General features: G+C 44.2%; 1 protein-coding gene across 2 annotated transcripts; it reads right to left on the reverse strand.

The window, feature by feature from the left end:
• Window positions 1-222: 222 nt before the first annotated feature.
• On the reverse strand, window positions 223-23,578 carry ildr1a (immunoglobulin-like domain containing receptor 1a). Of its 2 annotated transcripts, none has more exons than XM_079811285.1 (8): window positions 23,352-23,578; window positions 15,753-15,923; window positions 15,415-15,564; window positions 15,210-15,329; window positions 8,996-9,142; window positions 8,777-8,905; window positions 3,951-4,633; window positions 223-949 (listed from the first exon to the last, which is right to left on the reverse strand). In XM_079811285.1, exons 1-8 carry the CDS (start codon window positions 23,389-23,391, stop codon window positions 911-913), a joined length of 1,479 nt encoding a protein of 492 aa, XP_079667411.1. In that variant the 5' UTR covers window positions 23,392-23,578; the 3' UTR covers window positions 223-910. The 2 variants fall into 2 exon arrangements, with proteins under 2 accessions (XP_079667411.1, XP_079667412.1); XM_079811286.1 differs by having other exon boundaries at window positions 225-949; window positions 3,928-4,633.
• Between the last annotated feature and the right edge of the window lie 911 nt (window positions 23,579-24,489).

Raw genomic sequence — 24,489 nt, forward strand, 5'->3', positions numbered from 1 at the left:
CGTCTGGTGCGCACTGCGCATGCGCATTAAACACACCCACACACGCACGGGTTTACTGTAATGTAGAAAAAAGTCTAAACCGATACAATGTAACATTTAAACATTGTGTTTCTAACTAGCACAGCATTGCAAACACTCGGACCCTCTAAAACATGAAGGGGTTGTTGTGATGAGATATAAGCGCACACACACACGCGCACGCACACACACACACACGCACACGCAGATGTATTGGCAGATTTATTTATGCAAGTGGAAAAGGAAGATTTATATCCACAAAACATTAACACACAGTCCTTCATATATGAACAGAACATTACACCTTCATCATCACAGTCCCTGGTCACGTGATGCAAACATTTCGTCATCACTGAGCCTGGTCACGTGATGCAAACATTCAGATGAAGGAAAAACTTCACAAGACGGAAAAATGATTGTGATTTTCAACTTTAGATGCAGTAACAAGTTCCATAAAAGACATTATTTACAAAAAGGCTAAAGAACAGCTGGACCTGAGCATGATCAATAAAACACACACACTTCTGAGGAGTTATGCCTTGTCTAACTTCATCAACAGATATCATAATGAGCATTTAAAGTCTCATACCCCATTCTCGTGTTCAAGAATCTGCTGTAAATGCTAAAACATCCTCAATATATTAATATAGATGTGATATTTACACAGATAAACCCTCAAACCCCAGAAGAATCGGCATATCATCACAGAAGAGGATATTCATATTCACATTCAAGTGTTTCAATCGCTAAAATATAAAACAAAGACATCCATGATCTCTGTTCACATCCAGTTAAAGCCCTGGAGTGTGTGTTCACGAGCTCCTGGAGTGTGTGTTCACGAGCTCCTGGAGTGTGTGTTCACGAGCTCCTGGAGTGTGTGTGTTCACGAGCTTCAGATGACGATGCTGGTGCCACTGCGAGAGCTTTTATCCTGCGGAGGAAGAGGAAGAGGAAGAGGAAGAGGAAGATTAACTCAACCTCCATCCGAGTGAACTAAACCTGAGGATCAACATCTGAGCGTCTGAACAAACTGTGCTCTCAAGTTTTTAAAGTAAACCCATTTTCACAAGGTGGAATATAAGTGTGTATATCAGCTCATAATTCCCCACAGATCATTAATTATATGGGTTAGCAGAGACATTTGTGGGCGGGGCCGTTACGCTGTGATGTCACAAATATTTTTTTATGATTTATGGGGATATATAAACAAGGAGTGGGTGGATTTGTACCACTATAGTGTGGTTGTGTAACACACTTATCTTCAAAAAGTAAAAGTGAATTTTGTATAATAGGTCCCATTTGTACGGTGACGCATTGCTGCCACATATATATAATTTTTTATATAACTATCTATAATAGGCCTACTGTAAAATATTATTATGTTATACTGTAATACATATATTCTAGAAATGTATTAAAAAGAAAGACGCTTCAGCCGTACTCAAAGGCCGCGGAAACATGGCCAGTGGGTTCATTACGCACGTCAATCCATTCCTGGCGTTCTTATTTTGCTTCCGATGTATTAAATATACAGGCCATTAGTTTATGAAACCTTGATCAAAATTAAAATACAATTTATAGAAAACGAAATTCACTTTAAAGAAATGATTTCTGCAAAACAACACTCAATAAAAATCATGCCTGACCCCACTCCATGTCTCCACGTCTTATAGCCGATCTTACAGCTCGCTTTTCATCATCAACATATGAAATTAAAACAATAATAGAATAGGCTAATATTTAAACATATAGCCTAACTATGAATCTAAATAGGCTACGTTTTGCATTTAGCCTACTCCACCCCAAACGCTTCAAAAATGTATTTTGTTTATTAAATGCAAAGTTTTTAATTTCAAATTTAATTTCTAAATTCAGTTCATATTGCCAACAAACGAAATTGCGAGCCAAAAATAACTAAGTGGTAAAAAAAACCCTGTAAAAATGAAAAATATTAAAGAATTTGCGGGTGCTTTCGTCGGCATGAGTAAGATAAGACGCGCAATATGTGTAAAATCACAGTATATTAATATATATTAAGATCACAGGCATATTTTGTACACATCACTGTACAACACATGCCCTTATTATGAGAAAATATATGTCGTTTTAACAACATATCTCGTTATTACAACATAATTGAGTGGAAAAAATAATATACAGGGCTCGATATTAAGCCGGTTCACATGCTTGTCCTTCGGACAAGTAAATCTGTCATTCACTTGTCCGGATTTTTTTAGTAATTATAATCTATTCTGAAGTAATATTCTCACCAGTATTCAATCATCTTTGACATATTTAAATATGCATATTTGTGATATTTTTACCTTTTTATAAAGGGCATTTTTCCATAATCTTATTAAATATAGGATATGCTTCAGCTTTCATTTTATATTTTTAAATTTGATCTATAAATTAAATTAGAATAAGACACTATAGGCTGCGACCAATCAAATTAAATCATTTCAAGATGAAAGTAAAGCACCAGTAGGGGGCGCAGGTGACTGTCTGAATGAGCGAGTCATTGAGTCGATTCGTTCAAACGCTGATTCATTCAAGAATTAGGCAGTCGTTTACGAACAGGTCATTGAATCTTTGATTCAACCGATTCATTCAAACACTGAATCATTCACTAACACACACTGATGCTGTGAGACGGGTTATGGTTCTTCAGTAACACACACTGATGCTGTGAGACAGGTTATGGTTCTGCTGTGATCTTTGTTTGTTTGGAACTATTTTCGCTGCTGAAATAGAACAAAAACAGTCCATATTGCATCTAAAATGTAAGTGACTTGATGTTAATTAATTGTTTATGGAGCTGGCGTATGAAATCAGTCGTGATGATATTCAGGAAAACACACTCTTGTTAGTGTGATGTTGCTTAAAGGGTTAGTTCACCCAAAACTGTAAATTGTGTCATTAATGACTGAGCCTCATGTGGTTGGACACCCGTCAGACCTCCGTTCATCTTCAGACACAAATGAAGATATTTTAGTGTAAATCTGATGCTCTGAAAGGCCTCCATTGGCTCAACTTTACACTCTCAAGACCCTTAAAAGACACTAAAGACTAAAGTTACAAAGTCCATCTCACTACAGCGGCTCTACAATAACTTTATGAAGACGAGAATAGTTTCTGTGCGCAAAAAAACCCTAAATAACGACTTATATAGTGATGACGATTTCAAAACACAGCATCATGAAGCTTCGAAGCGTTATGAATCAGTGAGTCGATTCAGCAGTTTGGAGCGTTATGAATCAGTGAGTCGATTCATGATTCGGATTGCGTGTCTAACCGCCAAACTGCTGAAATTTGGCGATTCAAACCGCTGAATCGACTCACTGATTCATAACGCTCTGAACCGCTGAATCGACTCACTGATTCATAACGCTCTGAACCGCTGAATCGACTCACTGATTCATAACGCTCTGAACCGCTGAATCGACTCACTGATTCATAACGCTCTGAACCGCTGAATCGACTCACTGATTCATAACGCTCTGAACCGCTGAATCGACTCACTGATTCATAACGCTCTGAACCGCTGAATCGACTCACTGATTCATAACGCTTCGAAGCTTCATGAGGCCGTGTTTTGAAATCGTCATCACTATGTAAGTCGTTATTTAGGGTTTTATTGAGAGTGTAAAGTTGAGCCAATGGAGGCCTTTCAGAGCATCAGATTTACACTAAAATATCTTCATTTGTGTCTGAAGATGAACGGAGGTCTGACGGGTGTCCAACCACATGAGGCTCAGTCATTAATGACACAATCTACATTTTTGAAACTTTAATGTGGAGCCCTGATATATATATGTGGCAGCAATGCGTCGCGGTACATTTCAGATGTAAAGGAGCAAGTGTTGCTGTGTGGATGATGTTAGTGTGAAGCGGTGTTAGTGAACCCACACAGCAGACGTTCAGACTCTTACAGAGAAGCGCTCCGGACGCTTGACCGGCTTCTTCCCGGGCTCGTACTCGCTGTAGGTCGGAGGATGTTCGGACCATCCGCCCCCCCGAGACCCCCGAGTGCCTCCGCGGCGGCTGCCCTCCTCATTGGCCGAGCTCCAGGAGCCGCGGCGGGGCAGGGGAGAATAGTCCTCTCGCCTGGGAGGGGCCCGGTGCTGGAGGGCCAGCAGATCGTCCCTGGAGCGCGAGCGGGGCCGGTATCCGCCCGCCTGGCTCCGCCCGTCCAGCACGTCCTCCTGGCTGTAGCTGCGCGGGATGGCGGGGCGAGGGTGGCGGTGGGCGGGGCCGTAGGCGGAGGAGCCGCTGGAGGGTGGGCGTCCCGCTCCGCGAGAACCGGACGGGAACCTGCGAGAGGCGGGGCCGTCGTCCAGGCCGGAGAGCATGCTGGGAGGGCCGGCGGAGAAGGGCACCTGATGGGGCATGTGCTGCGGGGGGGGCGGCATGTGCTGCGGCGGGTAGGCGGGCTGCGGCTGTAGCAGCGGGGCGTTGGCGTCCATGCCGCGCACCTGACTCTCCAGATAGTCCAGCACATGGTTGGTCCCGTGGGCGCTGCCGTTGCCGTGCATGCTGGGAGGAGGCATGGTCATGGGCATCTGCGGATGGGGCAGCGGAACCGGCGTCATGGGACCCTTCCCTGACAATGAACCTGAGGCAGGAAAACAGAGACTCAGAACACACACACACTGACGGTGCGTTCACACCGAACACGAATGACGCAATTCGCGCGAGTGATTTACATTTTAAGTAGGGCTGTCAAAAGATTAATCGCAATTAATCGCATCCAAAATAAAAGTTTGTGTTTACATAATATGTGTGTGTACTCTGTTAATTATTATTTATATATAAATACACACACAAGCATGTATATATTTAAGAAATATTTGCATGTATATACTGTATATACATTTATATAATCTATAATATATATAAATATAAATGTTTTATATATAAAAATAATATTTTTTTTCTTAAATATATACATGAATGTGTGTGTATTTATATATAAATAATAATTAACAGAGTACACACACATATATTATGTAAACACAAACTTTTATTTTGGGATGCGATTAATCGCGATTAATCTTTTGACAGCCCTAATTTTAAGTCAATGCAAAGACGCGAATAGACATTTATTTGCGTCATTCGCGTCCGGTGTGAACGCCACATAAAGTAAAAGAGGCAAAATATGAAGCCAAGCGGCACGAGCTTCTGAAAACATATTCAATCATAAACTCAGTGAATATAAAGCCTCATATCTGACACAGATTAACCTCTGAATGATCAGCTCGTGCTTCACCCGGCTCAGATTATTATCAAGTAACGCAAGTATAACTAATATTTGTTATTATTATTTCCCGATGAGCACTTGCTGGACTGAAGCAGGTTTACTTGATTATCATTAGAGCTGCAACTAACGATTATTTTAATAATCGATAAATCGGTCGATTATTTTTCGATTAATCGGATTTTAAAAAACGTACTTTCCAAACCTTTATTCAAAAACAGAATTCACAGTGCAAAAAATCTTCAGAAAGTGCACAGGTTGCTACAATAAATCTATAAATCTTTTTTTTTTTTTTATAAAGAAAACTTAACAGGATGTTAGAACTTGTTCTCTACACTACACTCAGACGCACACACACACACACAAACAAACTTTAATGGGTTTAGTTAAATTGTAATGCATTAAGAATTTCTCTAAAATGTCCAAACCCATTATATTCCCCTGGAGAAAACATCTACTGTATTAAACTATTAATATGAATGATATTAAAGTTTAAACATGCAATACAGACACAGATTTAACTGCTGTGACATATAAACAAATATTATGTAACAATTAAATAAAACTCCTCCTCCTAAAGAACACAATGTCTTATTTTCAATGAATGATATGCATTCTTTATAACAACATTCCTTATAGATTAAATATGGATTAAATAATTAATGTATAATAAATATAATGAATCCTTATTAAAACTGAAGAGGTGATTTTCTCTGTCTTTTGTTGTTTGATTAATATTAAAGCCACACTGTGTGATATTTTCCTCCATCTAGTGGTGAACTGGTTTATGACCATCCAGTGAATATTAGTTTCTGTTCCTCTCAATTCCGATTTCTTTTTAACTCCTACGGTGGCCGATTTAGTCCAAGATTAACAAGGCTTCCAGTTCGACCTCGTCCACATTCGACTTTACGGATATGAATTTACGGGAATGTCCCTCTTTGGCTAATGTACTTTCAAGATGGAGAGGCAACATGGCGACCACCGTTAGATCCCATTACCTTATGTATTTTCAATGGCATATTATAAACTTACCAGAATACTTTATTACTTGAAAGAAGTAAATATACATTAATGAGCACATATATTTTTGAAAGAACTAAGTGTTTTTAGCTAAGAATAGACTAAAAAAGTTACACAGTGTAGCTTTAAGAGCACAAATGGAAGCAGGTTAATGGACTGCTGTCGCTTTAAGACTGAATGCTGACCGAAAATGTTTTTGTCATTCAAAGCTGGTTTTGATTTTCGTCTCGTTTTTGTCTGTGAAAAATGTTGTTGATTAAAATATTGACAGCGAAATGAACATAGCAACAGATTGAAAAATGAATGGGCCAAAAAAGGCAAGTGAATAAAAACGTGTCTTTAGTCTTGCAAACTCTACCACCCCTGCTTTACTGCTGTTATTAACAAGCTAACGCTAACCTGTCATGCTAGTCAAGAAAATAAAATCGACGGGTACAGCTCGGCTCGCCCGCTTCAACCAGCCTTTTTTTATACTCAAACGTCTCTGCGTCTTATTGAGGGGCATAATAGTCGCGCGACACAGCGAATCGACAATGAAATTCATTGCCAACCCTTTTAATTATCGAATTTTACTGATTTTATCGATTCGTTGTTGCAGCCCTAATCATCAAACATCATTGAAAGAAAGAATCCTCTCGGGTTAAACTCGTCTCAGACTAACATGCACGTTTGAGCTGATTTAACTCAAAGCTGATCTTAAGTCAGTGCCATCTCAAGATGCGCGTTTACATCCTGAATGAACGAAGGCCTAATCCTGGCTTAATCTGAGCCCTGTCTGAGGAACCGTGTAGATCATCAGGCTTATTCATCTCTCAATCACTGCATTACAGGTTTTAAAACGACAGCTTTGATCATAAAACATTTACATATCATCTTACTAAGACATTTTTGGCAAATATAGAGTGACGACTGATCGTTATGAGTTTATGTCAGTATCTGCTGTACGGTTATTCAGCCCTCATTGAGTTACATTACAAGCATCAGAATATTACATTCAATAAAGTTACAGTTTCAGGCTATTATTTCAAGGCCTGGTTCCACAGAGAGGGCTTAGATTTAGCCAGAATTAGGCCTTCGTTCAATTAGGGCATTTGAGTATCTTCTATCAACAAGCCTTGGAAAAAAAACATGACTGGTGCATCTTGACACTTTGCCTTGAGTTAAATCAGCTCAAACATGTTAGTCTGAGACAAGCTTAAAGGGTTAGTTCAGCCAAAACTGTAGATTGTGTCATTAATGACTGAGCCTCATGTGGTTGGACACCCGTCAGACCTCCGTTCATCTTCAGACACAAATGAAGATATTTTAGTGTAAATCTGATGCTCTGAAAGGCCTCCATTGGCTCAACTTTACACTCTCAAGACCCTTAAAAGACACTAAAGACTAAAGTTACAAAGTCCATCTCACTACAGCGGCTCTACAATAACTTTATGAAGACGAGAATAGTTTCTGTGCGCAAAAAAACCCTAAATAACGACTTATATAGAGATGACGATTTCAAAACACGGCATCATGAAGCTTCGAAGCGTTATGAGTCAGTGAGTCGATTCATGATTCGGATCGTGTGTCAAACCGCCAAACTGCTGAAATCACGTGACTTTGGCGATTCAAACCGCTGAATCGACTCACTGATTCATAACGCTCCGAACCGCTGAATCGACTCACTGATTCATAACGCTCCAAACCACTGAATCGACTCACTGATTCATAACGCTCCGAACCACTGAATCGACTCACTGATTCATAACGCTCCAAACCACTGAATCGACTCACAGATTCATAACGCTCTGAACCGCTGATTCGACTCACTGACTCATAACGCTCTGAACTGCTGAATCGACTCACTGATTCATAACGCTCTGAACCGCTGATTCGACTCACTGACTCATAACGCTCTGAACTGCTGAATCGACTCACTGATTCATAACGCTCTGAACCGCTGATTCGACTCACTGACTCATAACGCTCTGAACTGCTGAATCGACTCACTGATTCATAACGCTCTGAACCGCTGATTCGACTCACTGATTCATAACGCTCTGAACCGCTGAATCGACTCACTGACTCATAACGCTTCGAAGCTTCATGATGCCGTGTTTTGAAATCATCATCTCTATATAAGTCGTTATTTAGGGTTTTTTTGCGCACAGAAACTATTGTCGTCTTCATAAAGTTATTGTAGAGCCGCTGTAGTGAGATGGACTTTGTAACTTTAGTCTTTAGTGTCTTTTAAGGGTCTTGAGAGTGTAAAGTTGAGCCAATGGAGGCCTTTCAGAGCATCAGATTTACACTAAAATATCTTCATTTGTGTCTGAAGATGAACGGAGGTCTGACGGGTGTCCAACCACATGAGGCTCAGTCATTAATCACACAATTTACAGTTTTGGCTGAACTAACCCTTTAAGCTGCGTCTGTGAAACCGGAGGTATCGGTCAGGCTTCAGCGGGTCAAAGGTCATGACCCTCCCTCAGGACTGACCTTGGTACAGCATGGGGTTCATCTGGTAGCTGGAGCTGTGGTTGCTCATGGGAGCGTAGAGCGGCTGGCCGTTCATCCACGGCGTCATGGCCTTCTGCGCCTCCTTCATCATCCGGTGCTGCATCACGGCTGAACACAGACACACACAGTGTGTTACGCAGGGTGTGTGAGCTCCTGAGAGTGTGTGTGTGTGTGTGTGAGAGGTGTGTGTGTACTTACCCTTCTCGGGGCAGCAGCAGGTCTGCGGGCAGCAGGGGCATCGGACATAACAGCAGCACTTCTGCGGACAGCACTGACAGCAGCACACACACAGCAGCAGCACGAGCATCAGCACACCCATCACGATCAGGAGAACCGTCAGCCAGTCTGAGGACACAACATCAGCAACACAACATCAGCAACACAACATCAGCAACACAACAGCAGACCACAACATCAGCAACACAACATCAGCAACACAACATCAGCAACACAACATCAGCAACACAACATCAGCAACACAACAGCAGATCACAACAGCAGATCACAACATCAGCAGTCGATTCAGTTCATATGAATCTGTGTAATCGCTCGTGGTGCGATCATATGTGGTGTAGTCGCTAAATCAGTGTTTCAACGGCGGAAAGACCTCAATATAACTGCTGTAAACTAAACAATGTCATGTAGCATCAGGAGTCATTCAGTGTCCGCAGAATTATATTCACTAGAGAAATTAACTCTTTCACTAAGTATATTACCTATATTAGCCGTTATATTCATTATATTCAACTTAACCTGTTAATGATATCTTGATTATTTCATGTATGTTTAAATTTTACGGTTTTCGGCCTTGGTTTCCTCTTTTTCGGTTTTGGCCAAGAATTTTCATTTCGGTGAATCCCTAAATGCAGCCCTTACAAATGTTGCGGTAGAAGAAAACAGCACGAATGACGGAGTGCAAACTAACCCAAACTAGCAAGATGTGGGAAAGTTATACAAAACTTCAAACCAAGACTGTGTCTCAATCAGCTCTAGTTCAGTAGGCAGGGCACTGATCAGGGATCAGCCCATTGACTCGTGTCCTGACCACTGATCCAGGAGCTGACTGAGGGCGTTTTCACAGCTGAGAGTCGGCACCAAGGTCAGAACCGAAGTTCATGTTTTGATACATTTTATACATTGGGTTAGTTTTAGTTTGGTTTCACATTGCCATCATGTGAGCTCACTAAAGAACTGCACATGACACACGCGTGTCCACTCGTCTTCATCATGCGAGCGCACTAAAGAACTGCACATGACACACGCGTGTCCACTCGTCTTCATCATGCGAGCGCACTAAAGAACTGCACATGACACACGCGTGTCCACTCGTCTTCATCATGCGAGCGCACTAAAGAACTGCACATGACCCACGCGTGTCCACTCGTCATCATCATGTGAGCGCACTAAAGAGCTGCACATGACACACGCGTGTCCACTCGTCATCATCATGCGAGCGCACTAAAGAGCTGCACATGACACACGCGTGTCCACTCGTCATCATCATGCGAGCGCACTAAAGAACTGCACATGACACACGCGTGTCCACTCGTCTTCATCATGCGAGCGCACTAAAGAACTGCACATGACACACGCGTGTCCACTCGTCTTCATCATGCGAGCGCACTAAAGAGCTGCACATGACACACGCGTGTCCACTCGTCATCATCATGCGAGCGCACTAAAGAACTGCACATGACACACGCGTGTCCACTCGTCATCATCATGCGAGCGCACTAGAGAACTGAACATGACACACGCGTGTCCACTCGTCTTCATCATGCGAGCGCACTAAAGAGCTGCACATGACACACGCGTGTCCACTCGTCATCATCATGCGAGCGCACTAAAGAACTGCACATGACACACGCGTGTCCACTCGTCATCATCATGCGAGCGCACTAGAGAACTGAACATGACACACGCGTGTCCACTCGTCTTCATCATGCGAGCGCACTAGAGAACTGCACATGACACACGCGTGTCCACTCGTCATCATCATGCGAGCGCACTAAAGAACTGCACATGACACACGCGTGTCCACTCGTCATCATCATGCGAGCGCACTAGAGAACTGAACATGACACACGCGTGTCCACTCGTCATCATCATGCGAGCGCACTAAAGAACTGCACATGACACACGCGTGTCCACTCGTCTTCATCATGCGAGCGCACTAAAGAACTGCACATGACACACGCGTGTCCACTCGTCATCATCATGCGAGCGCACTAGAGAACTGAACATGACACACGCGTGTCCACTCGTCTTCATCATGCGAGCGCACTAGAGAACTGCACATGACACACGCGTGTCCACTCGTCATCATCATATGAGCGCACTAGAGAACTGCACATGACACACGCGTGTCCACTCGTCTTCATCATGCGAGCGCACTAAAGAACTGCACATGACACACGCGTGTCCACTCGTCTTCATCATGCGAGCGCACTAAAGAACTGCACATGACACACGCGTGTCCACTCGTCTTCATCATGTGAGCGCACTAAAGAACTGCACATGACACACGCGTGTCCACTCGTCATCATCATGCGAGCGCACTAGAGAACTGAACATGACACACGCGTGTCCACTCGTCATCATCATGTGAGCGCACTAAAGAACTGCACATGACACACGCGTGTCCACTCGTCACAATCATGCAAGCGCACTAAAGAACTGCACGACACACGCGTGTCCACTCGTCTTCATCATGCGAGCGCACTAAAGAACTGCACGACACACGCGTGTCCACTCGTCTTCATCATGCGAGCGCACTAAAGAACTGCACATGACACACGCGTGTCCACTCGTCATCATCATGCGAGCGCACTAAAGAACTGCACATGACACACGCGTGTCCACTCGTCTTCATCATGCGAGCGCACTAAAGAACTGCACATGACACACGCGTGTCCACTCGTCTTCATCATGCGAGCGCACTAAAGAACTGCACATGACACACGCGTGTCCACTCGTCATCATCATGCGAGCGCACTAGAGAACTGCACATGACACACGCGTGTCCACTCGTCATCATCATGCGAGCGCACTAGAGAACTGCACATGACACACGCGTGTCCACTCGTCTTCATCATGTGAGCGCACTAGAGAACTGCACGACACACGCGTGTCCACTCGTCATCATCATGTGAGCGCACTAAAGAACTGCACGACACACGCGTGTCCACTCGTCATCATCATGTGAGCGCACTAAAGAACTGCACGACACATGCGTGTCCACACGTCATCATCATGTGAGCGCACTAAAGAACTGCACATGACACACGCGTGTCCACTCGTCATCATCATGTGAGCGCACTAAAGAACTGCACATGACACACGCGTGTCCACTCATCTTCATCATGTGAGCGCACTAAAGAACTGCGCTCCACTAAAGAACACGCACTAAAGAACACGCGTGTCCACTCGTCTTCATCATGCGAGTGCACTAAAGAACTGAACATGACACACACGTGTCCACTCGTCTTCATCATGTGAGCGCACTAGAGAACTGCACATGACACACGCGTGTCCACACGTCATCATCATGTGAGCGCACTAAAGAACTGCACATGACACACGCGTGAGCGCACTAAAGAACTGCACATGACACACGCGTGTCCACACGTCATCATCATGTGAGTGCACTAAAGAACTGCACATGACACACGCGTGAGCGCACTAGAGAACTGAACATGACACACGCGTGTCCACACGTCATCATCATGTGAGCACACTATAGAACTGCACATGACACACGCGTGTCCACTCATCTTCATCATGTGAGCGCACTAGAGAACTGCACATGACACACGCGTGTCCACACGTCATCATCATGTGAGCACACTATAGAACTGCACATGACACACGCGTGTCCACTCATCTTCATCATGCGAGCGCACTAAAGAACTGCACATGACACACGCGTGTCCACTCGTCATCATCATGCGAGCGCACTAAAGAACTGCACATGACACACGCGTGTCCACTCGTCTTCATCATGCGAGCGCACTAAAGAACTGCACATGACACACGCGTGTCCACTCGTCTTCATCATGCGAGCGCACTAAAGAACTGCACATGACACACGCGTGTCCACTCGTCATCATCATGCGAGCGCACTAAAGAACTGCACATGACACACGCGTGTCCACTCGTCTTCATCATGCGAGCGCACTAAAGAACTGCACATGACACACGCGTGTCCACTCGTCTTCATCATGCGAGCGCACTAAAGAGCTGCACATGACACACGCGTGTCCACTCGTCATCATCATGCGAGCGCACTAAAGAACTGCACATGACACACGCGTGTCCACTCTTCATCATCATGCGAGCGCACTAGAGAACTGAACATGACACACGCGTGTCCACTCGTCTTCATCATGCGAGCGCACTAGAGAACTGCACATGACACACGCGTGTCCACTCGTCATCATCATATGAGCGCACTAGAGAACTGCACATGACACACGCGTGTCCACTCGTCTTCATCATGCGAGCGCACTAAAGAACTGCACATGACACACGCGTGTCCACTCGTCTTCATCATGCGAGCGCACTAAAGAATTGCACGACACACGCGTGTCCACTCGTCTTCATCATGCGAGCGCACTAAAGAACTGCACATGACACACGCGTGTCCACTCGTCTTCATCATGCGAGCGCACTAAAGAACTGCACATGACACACGCGTGTCCACTCGTCTTCATCATGCGAGCGCACTAAAGAACTGCACATGACCCACGCGTGTCCACTCGTCATCATCATGCGAGCGCACTAAAGAACTGCACATGACACACGCGTGTCCACTCGTCTTCATCATGCGAGCGCACTAAAGAACTGCACATGACACACGCGTGTCCACTCGTCTTCATCATGCGAGCGCACTAAAGAACTGCACATGACCCACGCGTGTCCACTCGTCATCATCATGTGAGCGCACTAAAGAACTGCACATGACACACGCGTGTCCACTCGTCTTCATCATGCGAGCGCACTAAAGAACTGCACATGACACACGCGTGTCCACTCGTCTTCATCATGCGAGCGCACTAAAGAACTGCACATGACACACGCGTGTCCACTCGTCATCATCATGCGAGCGCACTAAAGAACTGCACATGACACACGCGTGTCCACTCGTCATCATCATGCGAGCGCACTAAAGAACTGCACATGACACACGCGTGTCCACTCGTCTTCATCATGCGAGCGCACTAAAGAACTGCACATGACACACGCGTGTCCACTCGTCTTCATCATGCGAGCGCACTAAAGAACTGCACATGACCCACGCGTGTCCACTCGTCATCATCATGTGAGCGCACTAAAGAACTGCACATGACACACGCGTGTCCACTCGTCTTCATCATGCGAGCGCACTAAAGAACTGCACATGACACACGCGTGTCCACTCGTCTTCATCATGCGAGCGCACTAAAGAACTGCACATGACACACGCGTGTCCACTCGTCTTCATCATGCGAGCGCACTAAAGAACTGCACATGACACACGCGTGTCCACTCGTCTTCATCATGCGAGCGCACTAAAGAACTGCACATGACCCACGCGTGTCCACTCGTCATCATCATGTGAGCGCACTAAAGAACTGCACATGACACACGCGTGTCCACTCGTCTTCATCATGCGAGCGCACTAAAGAACTGCACATGACACACGCGTGTCCACTCGTCTTCATCATGCGAGCGCACTAAAGAACTGCACATGACACACGCGTGTCCACTCGTCATCATCATGCGAGCGCACTAAAGAACTGCACATGACACACGCGTGTCCACTCGTCATCATCATGCGAGCGCACTAGAGAACTGAACATGACACACGCGTGTCCACTCGTCTTCATCATGTGAGCGCACTAGAGAACTGCACATGACACACGCGTGTCCACTCGTCATCATCATATGAGTGCACTAGAGAACTGCACGACACACGCGTGTCCACTCAAAACGGGAAGAGAACCATTTCAGGGCTAAGCGCTGAATACCAATCTGATCCCTAAGACGATCAATGAGAATGATCAACTGTATCAAATGCAGCTGCAAGATCTAACATCAGCAAGACAACATGGTTCCCAGAATCAACAGCTCGAAGGATATCATTAGACACTCTCAAAAGAGCAGATTCTGTACTATGACCAACTCTAAAACCTGATTGGAATCTATCGGAAATATTATTCCCAATTAAAAAGTCATTAAGCTGTACGTTCACAATTTTTTCTAGTATCTTAGAAATAAATGGCAATTTTGAGATCGGACGAAAACTACTCATGTCAAATGGGTCTAAGGCGGGTTTTTTTAAAAAGGGGCTGAATAACCGCGTGCTTAAAACTAACTGGAACAACACCAGATGACAAACTTTAAATGTGCTTGTGTTGGTAATCAGACTTACGGTACACAATCAGCTTCATCTCCTGGTCGGAGTCTCCAACTGTGTCTCCGGGCGCCTCCACGGAGCAGAAATACATCCCGTTATCCCACCACATCACCTCATTGATGACCAGATCCGCCTCTGAGGGACACACACACAAACACACATTCAGAGGAAGTGTCAGTGAAAACAAGGATTGTGTTGATGTTTACAGTGGGCCACTCACTGTTCTGAAGGTAGACTTTCCGGTCTCTGTACTCGGCCCCCAGCACCGCCTCATTGGAGCCCAGTTTCTGAGCCACGGTTCGGATGGTGCGCTGAGCGTCCACACAGTCGTTGGCGGGATCTCGACCCATCTGAAGGGAAGACTGGTACGCTGCAGAACACACACACACACACACACACACACACACACACACACACACACACACACACACACACACACACACACACACACACACACACACACACACACACACACACACACACACACACACACACATTTATACAGACTTGTCTGTGAACACTGGGACCCTAGCCCTAACGCTGATGCCGAAGCTCTACCTGTGGAGTAGTAGTCCAGAACAGGGTCTTTGCAGAAGGATTTGTACTTCCAGGTGACCATCACACTCTGACTCTGAGCAGACGTGGAGTAATCACAGCGTAACGTGACTGAAGCGAAGAGAGTCGTGCGCTTCTCCAACTCTGACAGAGTGACCTGGATCGACACAATCCCTGAAACAACATCAACACAGAGTCACAACACAGAGTCACGCAACACAGAGTCACGCAACACAGAGTCACGCAGTAATGCAACACAGTCACGCAACACAGTCAAGCAACACAGTCACGCACAGTCACAGAGTCACACAGAGTCACGCAACAGTCACACAACAGAGTCACGCAACACAGAGTCACGCAACACAGAGTCACGCAACACAGAGTCACGCAACACAGAGTCACGCAACACAGAGTCACGCAACACAGAGTCACGCAACACAGAGTCACGCAACACAGAGTCACGCAACACAGAGTCACGCAACACAGAGACACGACACGCAACACAGAGACACGACACGCAACACAGAGACACACAACACAGAGACACACAACACAGAGACACACAACACAGTCACACAGAGTCACGCAACACAGTCACACAGAGTCACGCAACACAGTCACACAGAGTCACGCAACACAGTCACACAGAGTCACGCAACACAGTCACACAGAGTCACGCAACACAGTCACACAGAGTCACGCAACACAGTCACACAACAACACAGTCACACAGAGTCACGCAACACAGTCACACAGAGTCACGCAACACAGTCACACAGAGTCACGCAACACAGTCACACAGAGTCATGCAACAGTCACACAGAGTCACGCAACACAGTCACACAGAGTCACGCAACACAGTCACACAACAACACAGTCACACAGAGTCACGCAACACAGTCACACAACAACACAGTCACACAGAGTCACGCAACACAGTCACACAGAGTCACGTCACACAGAGTCACGTCACACAGAGTCACGTCACACAGAGTCACGTCACACAGAGTCACGTCACACAGAGTCACGTCACACAGAGTCACGTCACACAGAGTCACGTCACACAGAGTCACAACACAGAGTGACAACACAGAGTCACAACACAGAGTGTCACAACACAGAGTGTCACAACACAGAGTGTCACAACACAGAGTGTCACAACACAGAGTGTCACAACACAGAGTGTCACAACACAGAGTGTCACAACACAGAGTGTCACAACACAGAGTCACAACATAGTCACACAGAGTTTTCCGGTTTAACGATCTATGGAGTAGGACGCAACTTTTGGAGCTCCTGCAGTTAGCTTTAAATTAAGCTCATTGGCACTTTCTCAAGTTATTTTTCTTGGTGTGTGATCTATCTAACACGTCTTCTTCGACTATTGCTGAGTAAAATGCCTGCTAAACCCAAAACTGGCAGTGCTCCTTCCACCGCGCTTCAGCGGCCTGCTGCGCACGTTTCATCCTCGCCTGGTAGTGATTCCTCCTCCCCTTGCGACGGTGCTGTAATGCCCACTGTCCCACCCGATTTCAAGGAGGAGCTCCTCTCATCTCTTCGTAAAGAGATGGCGGCTATTTTCAAAACCGAGCTCCAGGCTGCCCTAAGCGAACATTTTATCTCTATCAAGACGGAGTTACAGGCAGTTAAATCCGTAAGAAATCTGGTATCTTTTCAGGCAGTTTTACCACTGTGTTACGGACAATTGCGATCTGTTTACTTAACACGCTTAGTTATCTGTTACAGCTGATATGTCCATGGGTGCCTTGTTCTTTATTGTTGTAAGTTGCAGGAGCCCGTTTTAAGCTTAACTGTTTCCATTAGGCAAAAGCCGGTAGCCTCGTCCTTAGGGAATTTACTCCTTTTGGAGTTAGCACTGGGTTCTCCATCATTTGGGGATGGGGTCGTTGTAAGTGCTTTGGAGAGGGTGGGAGGGGTGTGGCTAAGGTTCGGCCTGTTTGGCCACCCAGTGTATGTGTGTATGCTTGTGTCTATCGTTATCCCTTTTATTTTGATTTTATTATTTTTTTTTGTTTCTCTTGGGGTGGTGTTCTACATTCATATACAGCTCTTAGTTAATAATCCATAAATGACACTGGTAATTCAGGACCCACTATTAGAGGTTCACACGTTAGGTTTGTGAGTTGGAACATCAAGGGTTTGGGAAGCCCCATTAAAAGATCTAGGGTATTTACTCACTTGAAAAGGCTTAATGCAGACATAGTGTTTCTACAAGAAACTCACATGCGCACCACAGACCAGGTAAGGCTAAGATGCCCGTGGGTCTCTGAGGTATTTCACTCCAACTTTAACTCTAAAGCCAGAGGAGTTGCCATTTTAATTGGTAAATCGGTTCAATTTTCTACTTCTAAATTGCTTTCTGACGAAAATGGCAGATATTTAATAATTTCAGGCACGCTGTCGCACATTCCTGTATTACTAGTCAATATCTATGCCCCAAATTTTGATAACCCAGATTTTATGAATAAAATATTTGAACGTCTCTACATGATAACCTCCTTATCTTTGGAGGGGACATGAACTGTGTTATTGATCCTAGGTTAGACCGCTCCTCTCCCAAAAGCTTGACACCATCATTAATGTCCAGGAAACTCTCTGACTTTATGGCAAAGAATGGTTGCATTGATCCCTGGAGATTCCACAACCCTACCATAAAGGAGTATTCCTTTTTTTGACATATGCATAAATCCTTCTCTCGGATTGATTATTTTTTTATTGATGCTAAATTTATCTCCAATGTGTCAATGATTAAATATCATCCTATAGTTATCTCTGACCATGCCCCGCTCTCTCTGGATATTCGGGCTCTCTCCGCAATCCCGATACTCTTCTCCTTGGAGGTTAAACACTCTACTCCTATCAGATGACAAATTTAACTCTTTTATTGTATCTTCAATTGATGATTTTATCACGATCAATCAAAAAGAGGCCGATCCTATTCCTTGTTCACTGCTATGGGAATCACTCAAAGCATACTTGCGGGGTCAAATAATTTCAAATAAAATAATTTTATATATATATACAATTTTTTATAATTTTATAATTTTAAAATAATTTCAAATAATTTCCAACTCTGCGTATTTAAATAAAACTTGTATAGCCAAACTTCAAGAGCTTTTAACAAGATTGGACAAATTAGATCAACAACCCTAATACACACTGACCCTAATACCATTAACTCTGTATTCTCCTCATTCTATTCTTCTCTCTAGAAGTCAGAGTCCTTGTCTGATGCTTCTGAAATGGGTGCCTTCTTAGAAGGCCTCGATTTTCCTACTGTTAGCCCACATGTTACCAGAGAACTTGATCTGCTGCTAACAGTTGATGAAATCATCACTGCTATAAACAACATGCAAAATTCTAAAGCCACTGGCCCTGATGGATTCCCAGTTGAATTAAAAAAAAAAAATTCAATCTAAATTGGCCCTGACATTGCTTTCTGTATATAAGGAATCTCTGCAGGTTGGCTCTCGCCCTCTTACTTTAAGACAGGCCTCCATAAGTCTGCTGTTAAAGAAAGACAAAGATCCCGACCTCTGCGGCTCATACAGACCCCTATCTTTACTAAACGTGGATGCTAAGGCTCTGGCCTTGCGCTTGGAAAGATTTCTTCCAGCCATGATTTCAGAAGAACAAACTGGCTTTATAAAGGGCCGTCAGTTATCTTACAACATCCGTTCCCTTTTAAATATAATACACTCTAAAAATTCCACTACAACCCCTGAAGTGGTCATCTCAGTTGACGCTGAAAAAGCATTCGACAGGGTCGAATGGCACTTCCTGCTTGCCGTTCTAAATAAATTTGGGTTGGGTGATACATTCATTTCGTGGATACGCCTTCTCTACACATCCCCTCAAGCTAGTATCTCCACCAATGGCGTTCAGTCTGCTTATTTTCCTTTATCCCGAGGCACCCGACAAGGTTGCCCTTTATCTCCTTTACTCTTTGCGCTGGCCATAGAGCCTTTGTCTATCTATCTGAGATCCTCCAACATTTTTTCTGGAATATCACGTTTTGGAATGGAATTTAAACGTTCTCTTTATGCAGACGACTTGTTGTTATGTGTCTCCGACCCCAGCCGCTCTATACCAGTAATTGTGTCCTTTATTCACAAATTTGGCTCATTTTCAGGCTACAAAGTTAATATCTTTAAAAGCGAATGTTATCCTGTTAACGCTCTGGCCGGTCTACTGAGTCAGTCTGCCATCCCCTTCAAATTGAGCCCCTTAGGTTTTAAGTATTTAGGAGTTAATGTAACCAGAATGCTAACCTCCCTTTTCTCTGCAAATTTCTCCCCTTTAATGTCTAAAATTAAGTCTGACCTTCAAAGATGGAGGAGCTTGCCATTATCGCTTATAGGTAGGATCAACACAGTTCAAATTAATATTTTACCCAAGTTCTTGTTTCTATTCCAATGTCTCCCTCTATTCCTATCGAAGCACTTTTTTAAAACTGTTGACCAGGATATATCTAGCTTTTTATGGTGTGGAAAGGCATCCAGAATAAGTAAATCAATTCTTCAGAGATGCAAGCTTAATGCCGGACTCGCTCTCCCAAATATCCAACTATACTACTGGGCTACACATATTCATAAAATCTCATTCTGGTCCAAATCTACACACCCTCCGTGGTGCAAGTTAGAGATACTTTCTTGCGGCTCCTCCTCTATACCTACTAACTTCTCTGGCTTTACAGATAACCCAGTGGTAATTTCCACTCTAAAAATCTGGTACCAACTTAGAAGGTATCTTAAATGCACTTCTCCATCTATTTCAACTCCTTTACTAAAAAACATTTGTTTCAACCTGCACTATCTGATCCCACGTTTTCTATATGGTATGACAAAGGCCTGAAAACGTTCAAAGATTTCTATAAATATTGCACTTTTCGTAGCTTTGCAGACTTGTCTAGTGAATTTCGACTCCCGCCATCTCACCTTTTCCGCTATTTCCAAATCAGACACTACACCAAATCCTTGTTCCCATTTTCCATTTTCGGATGCCCAGAGGATTACAATAGATTTACATCCAAACAATTGGACAACTTTGCTTTCACATCTTTATTGGCGAGACGACACCTCCTTCTTAGAAAAGATTAAATATTCTTTGAGAGGTGATTCCAACAAATTTTACAGTAAATGGCAGCCCTTCTTAACTTTCTTTAAATCTCTTCCTTCTTTACCCCCTGATTGATGGAACAGCCCCCCCCCTTATTATTATTTATCTTTTATTGGTTTTATTTAATTTAATTATTTTATGCTTGTGAATGTATGAATGCCCGAATGTTTTGAACTTTGTACTTTGTTTGCTTTGTGTTTGCTTTGTGTTCTCGTTTATTTACTTTTTGTATGTAAAAAAAAACAAGAAAAAGGAAAGATAGCTAAGAATGGCTTTATTTTTGTGTCATTTCTACCTCTTTGTCATGTATTTTTCATTGTGGCATATTTTTTTTTTTCCAATAAAAATATATCAAACAACGCAGTCACGCAACACAGTTACACAGTCATGCAACACAGTTACACAGTCACGCAACACAGTTACAGAACACACAGTCACACAGAGTCACGCAACACAGTCACAGAACACACAGTCACACAGAGTCACGCAACACAGTCACACAGAGTCACGCAACACAGTCACACAGTCACGCAACACAGTAGGGCTGGGCGATATATCGCATGACATTGTTAGGCGCATCTCGTCAGTAAAGCCGGTTCCTTGATTAGTTGTGAATCGCCATCACCATCACAGAGTCACACAACACAGTCACGGAACACACAGTCACGCAACACAGTCACGCAACACAGTCACGCAACACAGTCACGCAACACACAGTCACGCAACACACAGTCACACAGAGTCACGCAACACAGTCACGCAACAGTCACACAGAGTCACGCAACACAGTTACACAGTCACGCAACACAGTCACACAGAGTCACGCAACACAGTCACACAGAGTCACACAACACAGTCACGGAACACACAGTCTCGCAACACAGTCACGCAACACACAGTCACACAACACAGTCACGCAACACACAGTCTCGCAACACAGTCACGCAACACACAGTCACACAACACAGTCACGCAACACAGTCACGCAACACAGTCACGGAACACACAGTCACGCAACACAGTCACGCAACACAGTCACGCAACACAGTCACGCAACACAGTCACGCAACACACAGTCACACAACACACAGTCACACAACACAGTCACGCAACAGTCACACAGAGTCACGCAACACAGTTACACAGTCACGCATAGTCACGCAACACAGTCACGCAGAGTCACGCAACACAGTCACACAGAGTCACGCAACAGTCACGCAGAGTCACGCAACAGTCACGCAACACAGTCACACAGAGTCACGCAACACAGTCACACAGAGTCACGCAACACAGTCACGCAACGCAGTCATGCAACGCAGTTACAGTCACGCAACGCAGTCACGCAACAGTTACACAGTCATGCAACACAGTCACAGTCACGGAACAGTCACGCAGTCACGCAACACAGTCACACAGAGTCAAGCAACACAGTCACGCAGAGTCACGCAACAGTCACGCAGTCACGCAACACAGTCACGCAGTCATGCAACACAGTCACGCAGTCACGCAACACAGTCACGCAGTCACGCAACACAGTCACGCAGTCATGCAACACAGTCACGCAGTCATGCAACACAGTCACACAGTCACACAGAGTCAAGCAACACAGTTACACAGTTACACAGTCACGCAACGCAGTCACGCAACGCAGTCATGCAACGCAGTTACACAGTCACGCAACGCAGTCACGCAGTCACAGAGTCACACAACAGTCCCACAGAGTCACACACAGTCACACACACACACAGTCTCACACAACAGTCACACACACAGTCACACAACACGACTCAATGATGAAACTCAGATATGAGACGCATTCAGAAGATTATTCAGATCAAGTTCTGTTCTCGTCTGTGTGTCAGTCCAAACCATATTACTGAATATTAAAAGTATTTTAAAGAGAAAGCGAGTGTGTGTGTGTGTGTGTGTGTGTGTGTGTGAGAGAGAGGTGAGTATGTGCATATAATGTGAACAACACCAACGTATATTGAATTAAGAGTTATCGTGTTATCGTGTTATCGAGTTATCGTGTGTGTGTGTGTGTGTGTGTGTGTGTGAGAGACAGAAGGTTAAACAGACAGAAACACACATGCTGCCAAACCTGTAAAACTGGAAATGACACAAAGAGCAGGAAATTCTTCACTAGTTCCAAACAAACTCAGTTTCTGTGAGTGTGTGTAAAGAGAAACTGCACTCATATCATATGTTTGTTTTTAAGTTTATTGTCTCTTATATTGTCTTCCTCTCGAACGCTTTGAGTTGTTTTAAACATTCATATCCAGTCATTCTTTCAATGTTTGTCATTTCAAATGGGATTGATGTCAACATTCAGGGGTCACGTGATCGATACGCGCTCAACAGGTGAGACACAGTATCACTGACCAACATATGAGTGTGTGTGTGTGTGTGTGTGTGTGTGTGTGTGTGTGTGTGTGTGTGTGTGTGTGTGTGTGTGTGTCTCACCTGAGCTCAGGACACTCAGCAGCAGCAGCGACACGATCATGATGATCCGATGAATCTCCAGCGAAGGCGAAGCGAAACCAGCGCGAGTGTGAACGCGATCAGTCAAACCTGCCCTTCATCCCACAAGACGCTCAAACGTGTGTGTGTGTGTGTGTGTGTGTGTGTGTCACTTTCAGACACCGGCTTGTGTTTCCTCTGCTCTGCTCTTCCTCCCCCTCGTCGTCATCATCATCTTTACTCCACCCCAAAACAGGTGCATCACATGACGCGCTATTGGAGAGCACAGGTAACATGACGCGCATGCGCACAGGTAACCTCCAGCCTGCGGAGTAAACACTGAGCTGCTCTAGCGTTACTCCACTCTTACTGCGGGGAGAGATGAGGAAGTAGTGCGAGGAGTTTATGGGCCATTCGCAAACTGCGTCCCACAACCAAAAAAGCTCTTACTCAAATCTTAGATGTTAACTAAGATCCTCTATTTTCTCTTGAATCCCACAGTAATATTTAAAATATTCGTAAGCCTAATACAGTAGCGGTTAAAGTGGGCCTCAGATAAATAAATATATATATATGGCCCGTAGCCAGCCTAGTGATGGGGGGGGGGGGTTCTTTTTTCCAAAAAGTGGACCTTTTTCACATCATATTTACTACAATGTTGTCAAATTACTAACCAAGATCATGTACAGGGCCGGCCCTGACCAATTTGCTGCCCTAGGCAAGATTTTACTTGTATCAAGGTTTAGCACGACATGTTTTCAGTCTAAGTTGCGGAAACACTGCTACTGTTTTATTTTTTTTTAATGCATTGATGTTTTTAATTTTTATTGCTGTTGTTTTATATGATGTCCAGTCCATTCTACCCCGTCATTATGTTCATTTTTATATATAATGTGAAATGTACATAAAATGTTGCTATTTTAAATAAACCTGTATATAAATATCATTACTAATTTCGGCAAATACATTTAAAAAATGTCCATATGTCCCCTTAAAACTGCAAAACTGTAGAGTAAAAACATATAGGCTATTAAAAAAGTTATATTACATGCGTTTAAAAAAACAGATATGATTTTTTTTGGACAAAATACACTATCTGTGGCCACTGGAGAACCCAGAACAGCTGCTTGCATATAGTTTA

Source organism: Gobio gobio (genome assembly GCF_949357685.1).
Source record: "Gobio gobio genome assembly, chromosome: 3".
NCBI lineage: Eukaryota > Metazoa > Chordata > Actinopteri > Cypriniformes > Gobionidae > Gobio > Gobio gobio.

Excerpts from the sequence above, each read along its gene's own strand:
- ildr1a (XM_079811285.1), bottom strand. The coding sequence starts at position 23,391 with ATGATCGTGTCGCTGCTGCTGCTGAGTGTCCTGAGCTCAG. Across the intron at positions 15,330-15,414 it reads GAAAGTCTACCTTCAGAACA|AGGCGGATCTGGTCATCAAT; the intron begins GTGAGTGGCCCA and ends TGTGTCCCTCAG. Across the intron at positions 950-3,950 it reads AGCGTCCGGAGCGCTTCTCT|GATAAAAGCTCTCGCAGTGG; the intron begins GTAAGAGTCTGA and ends CTTCCTCCGCAG.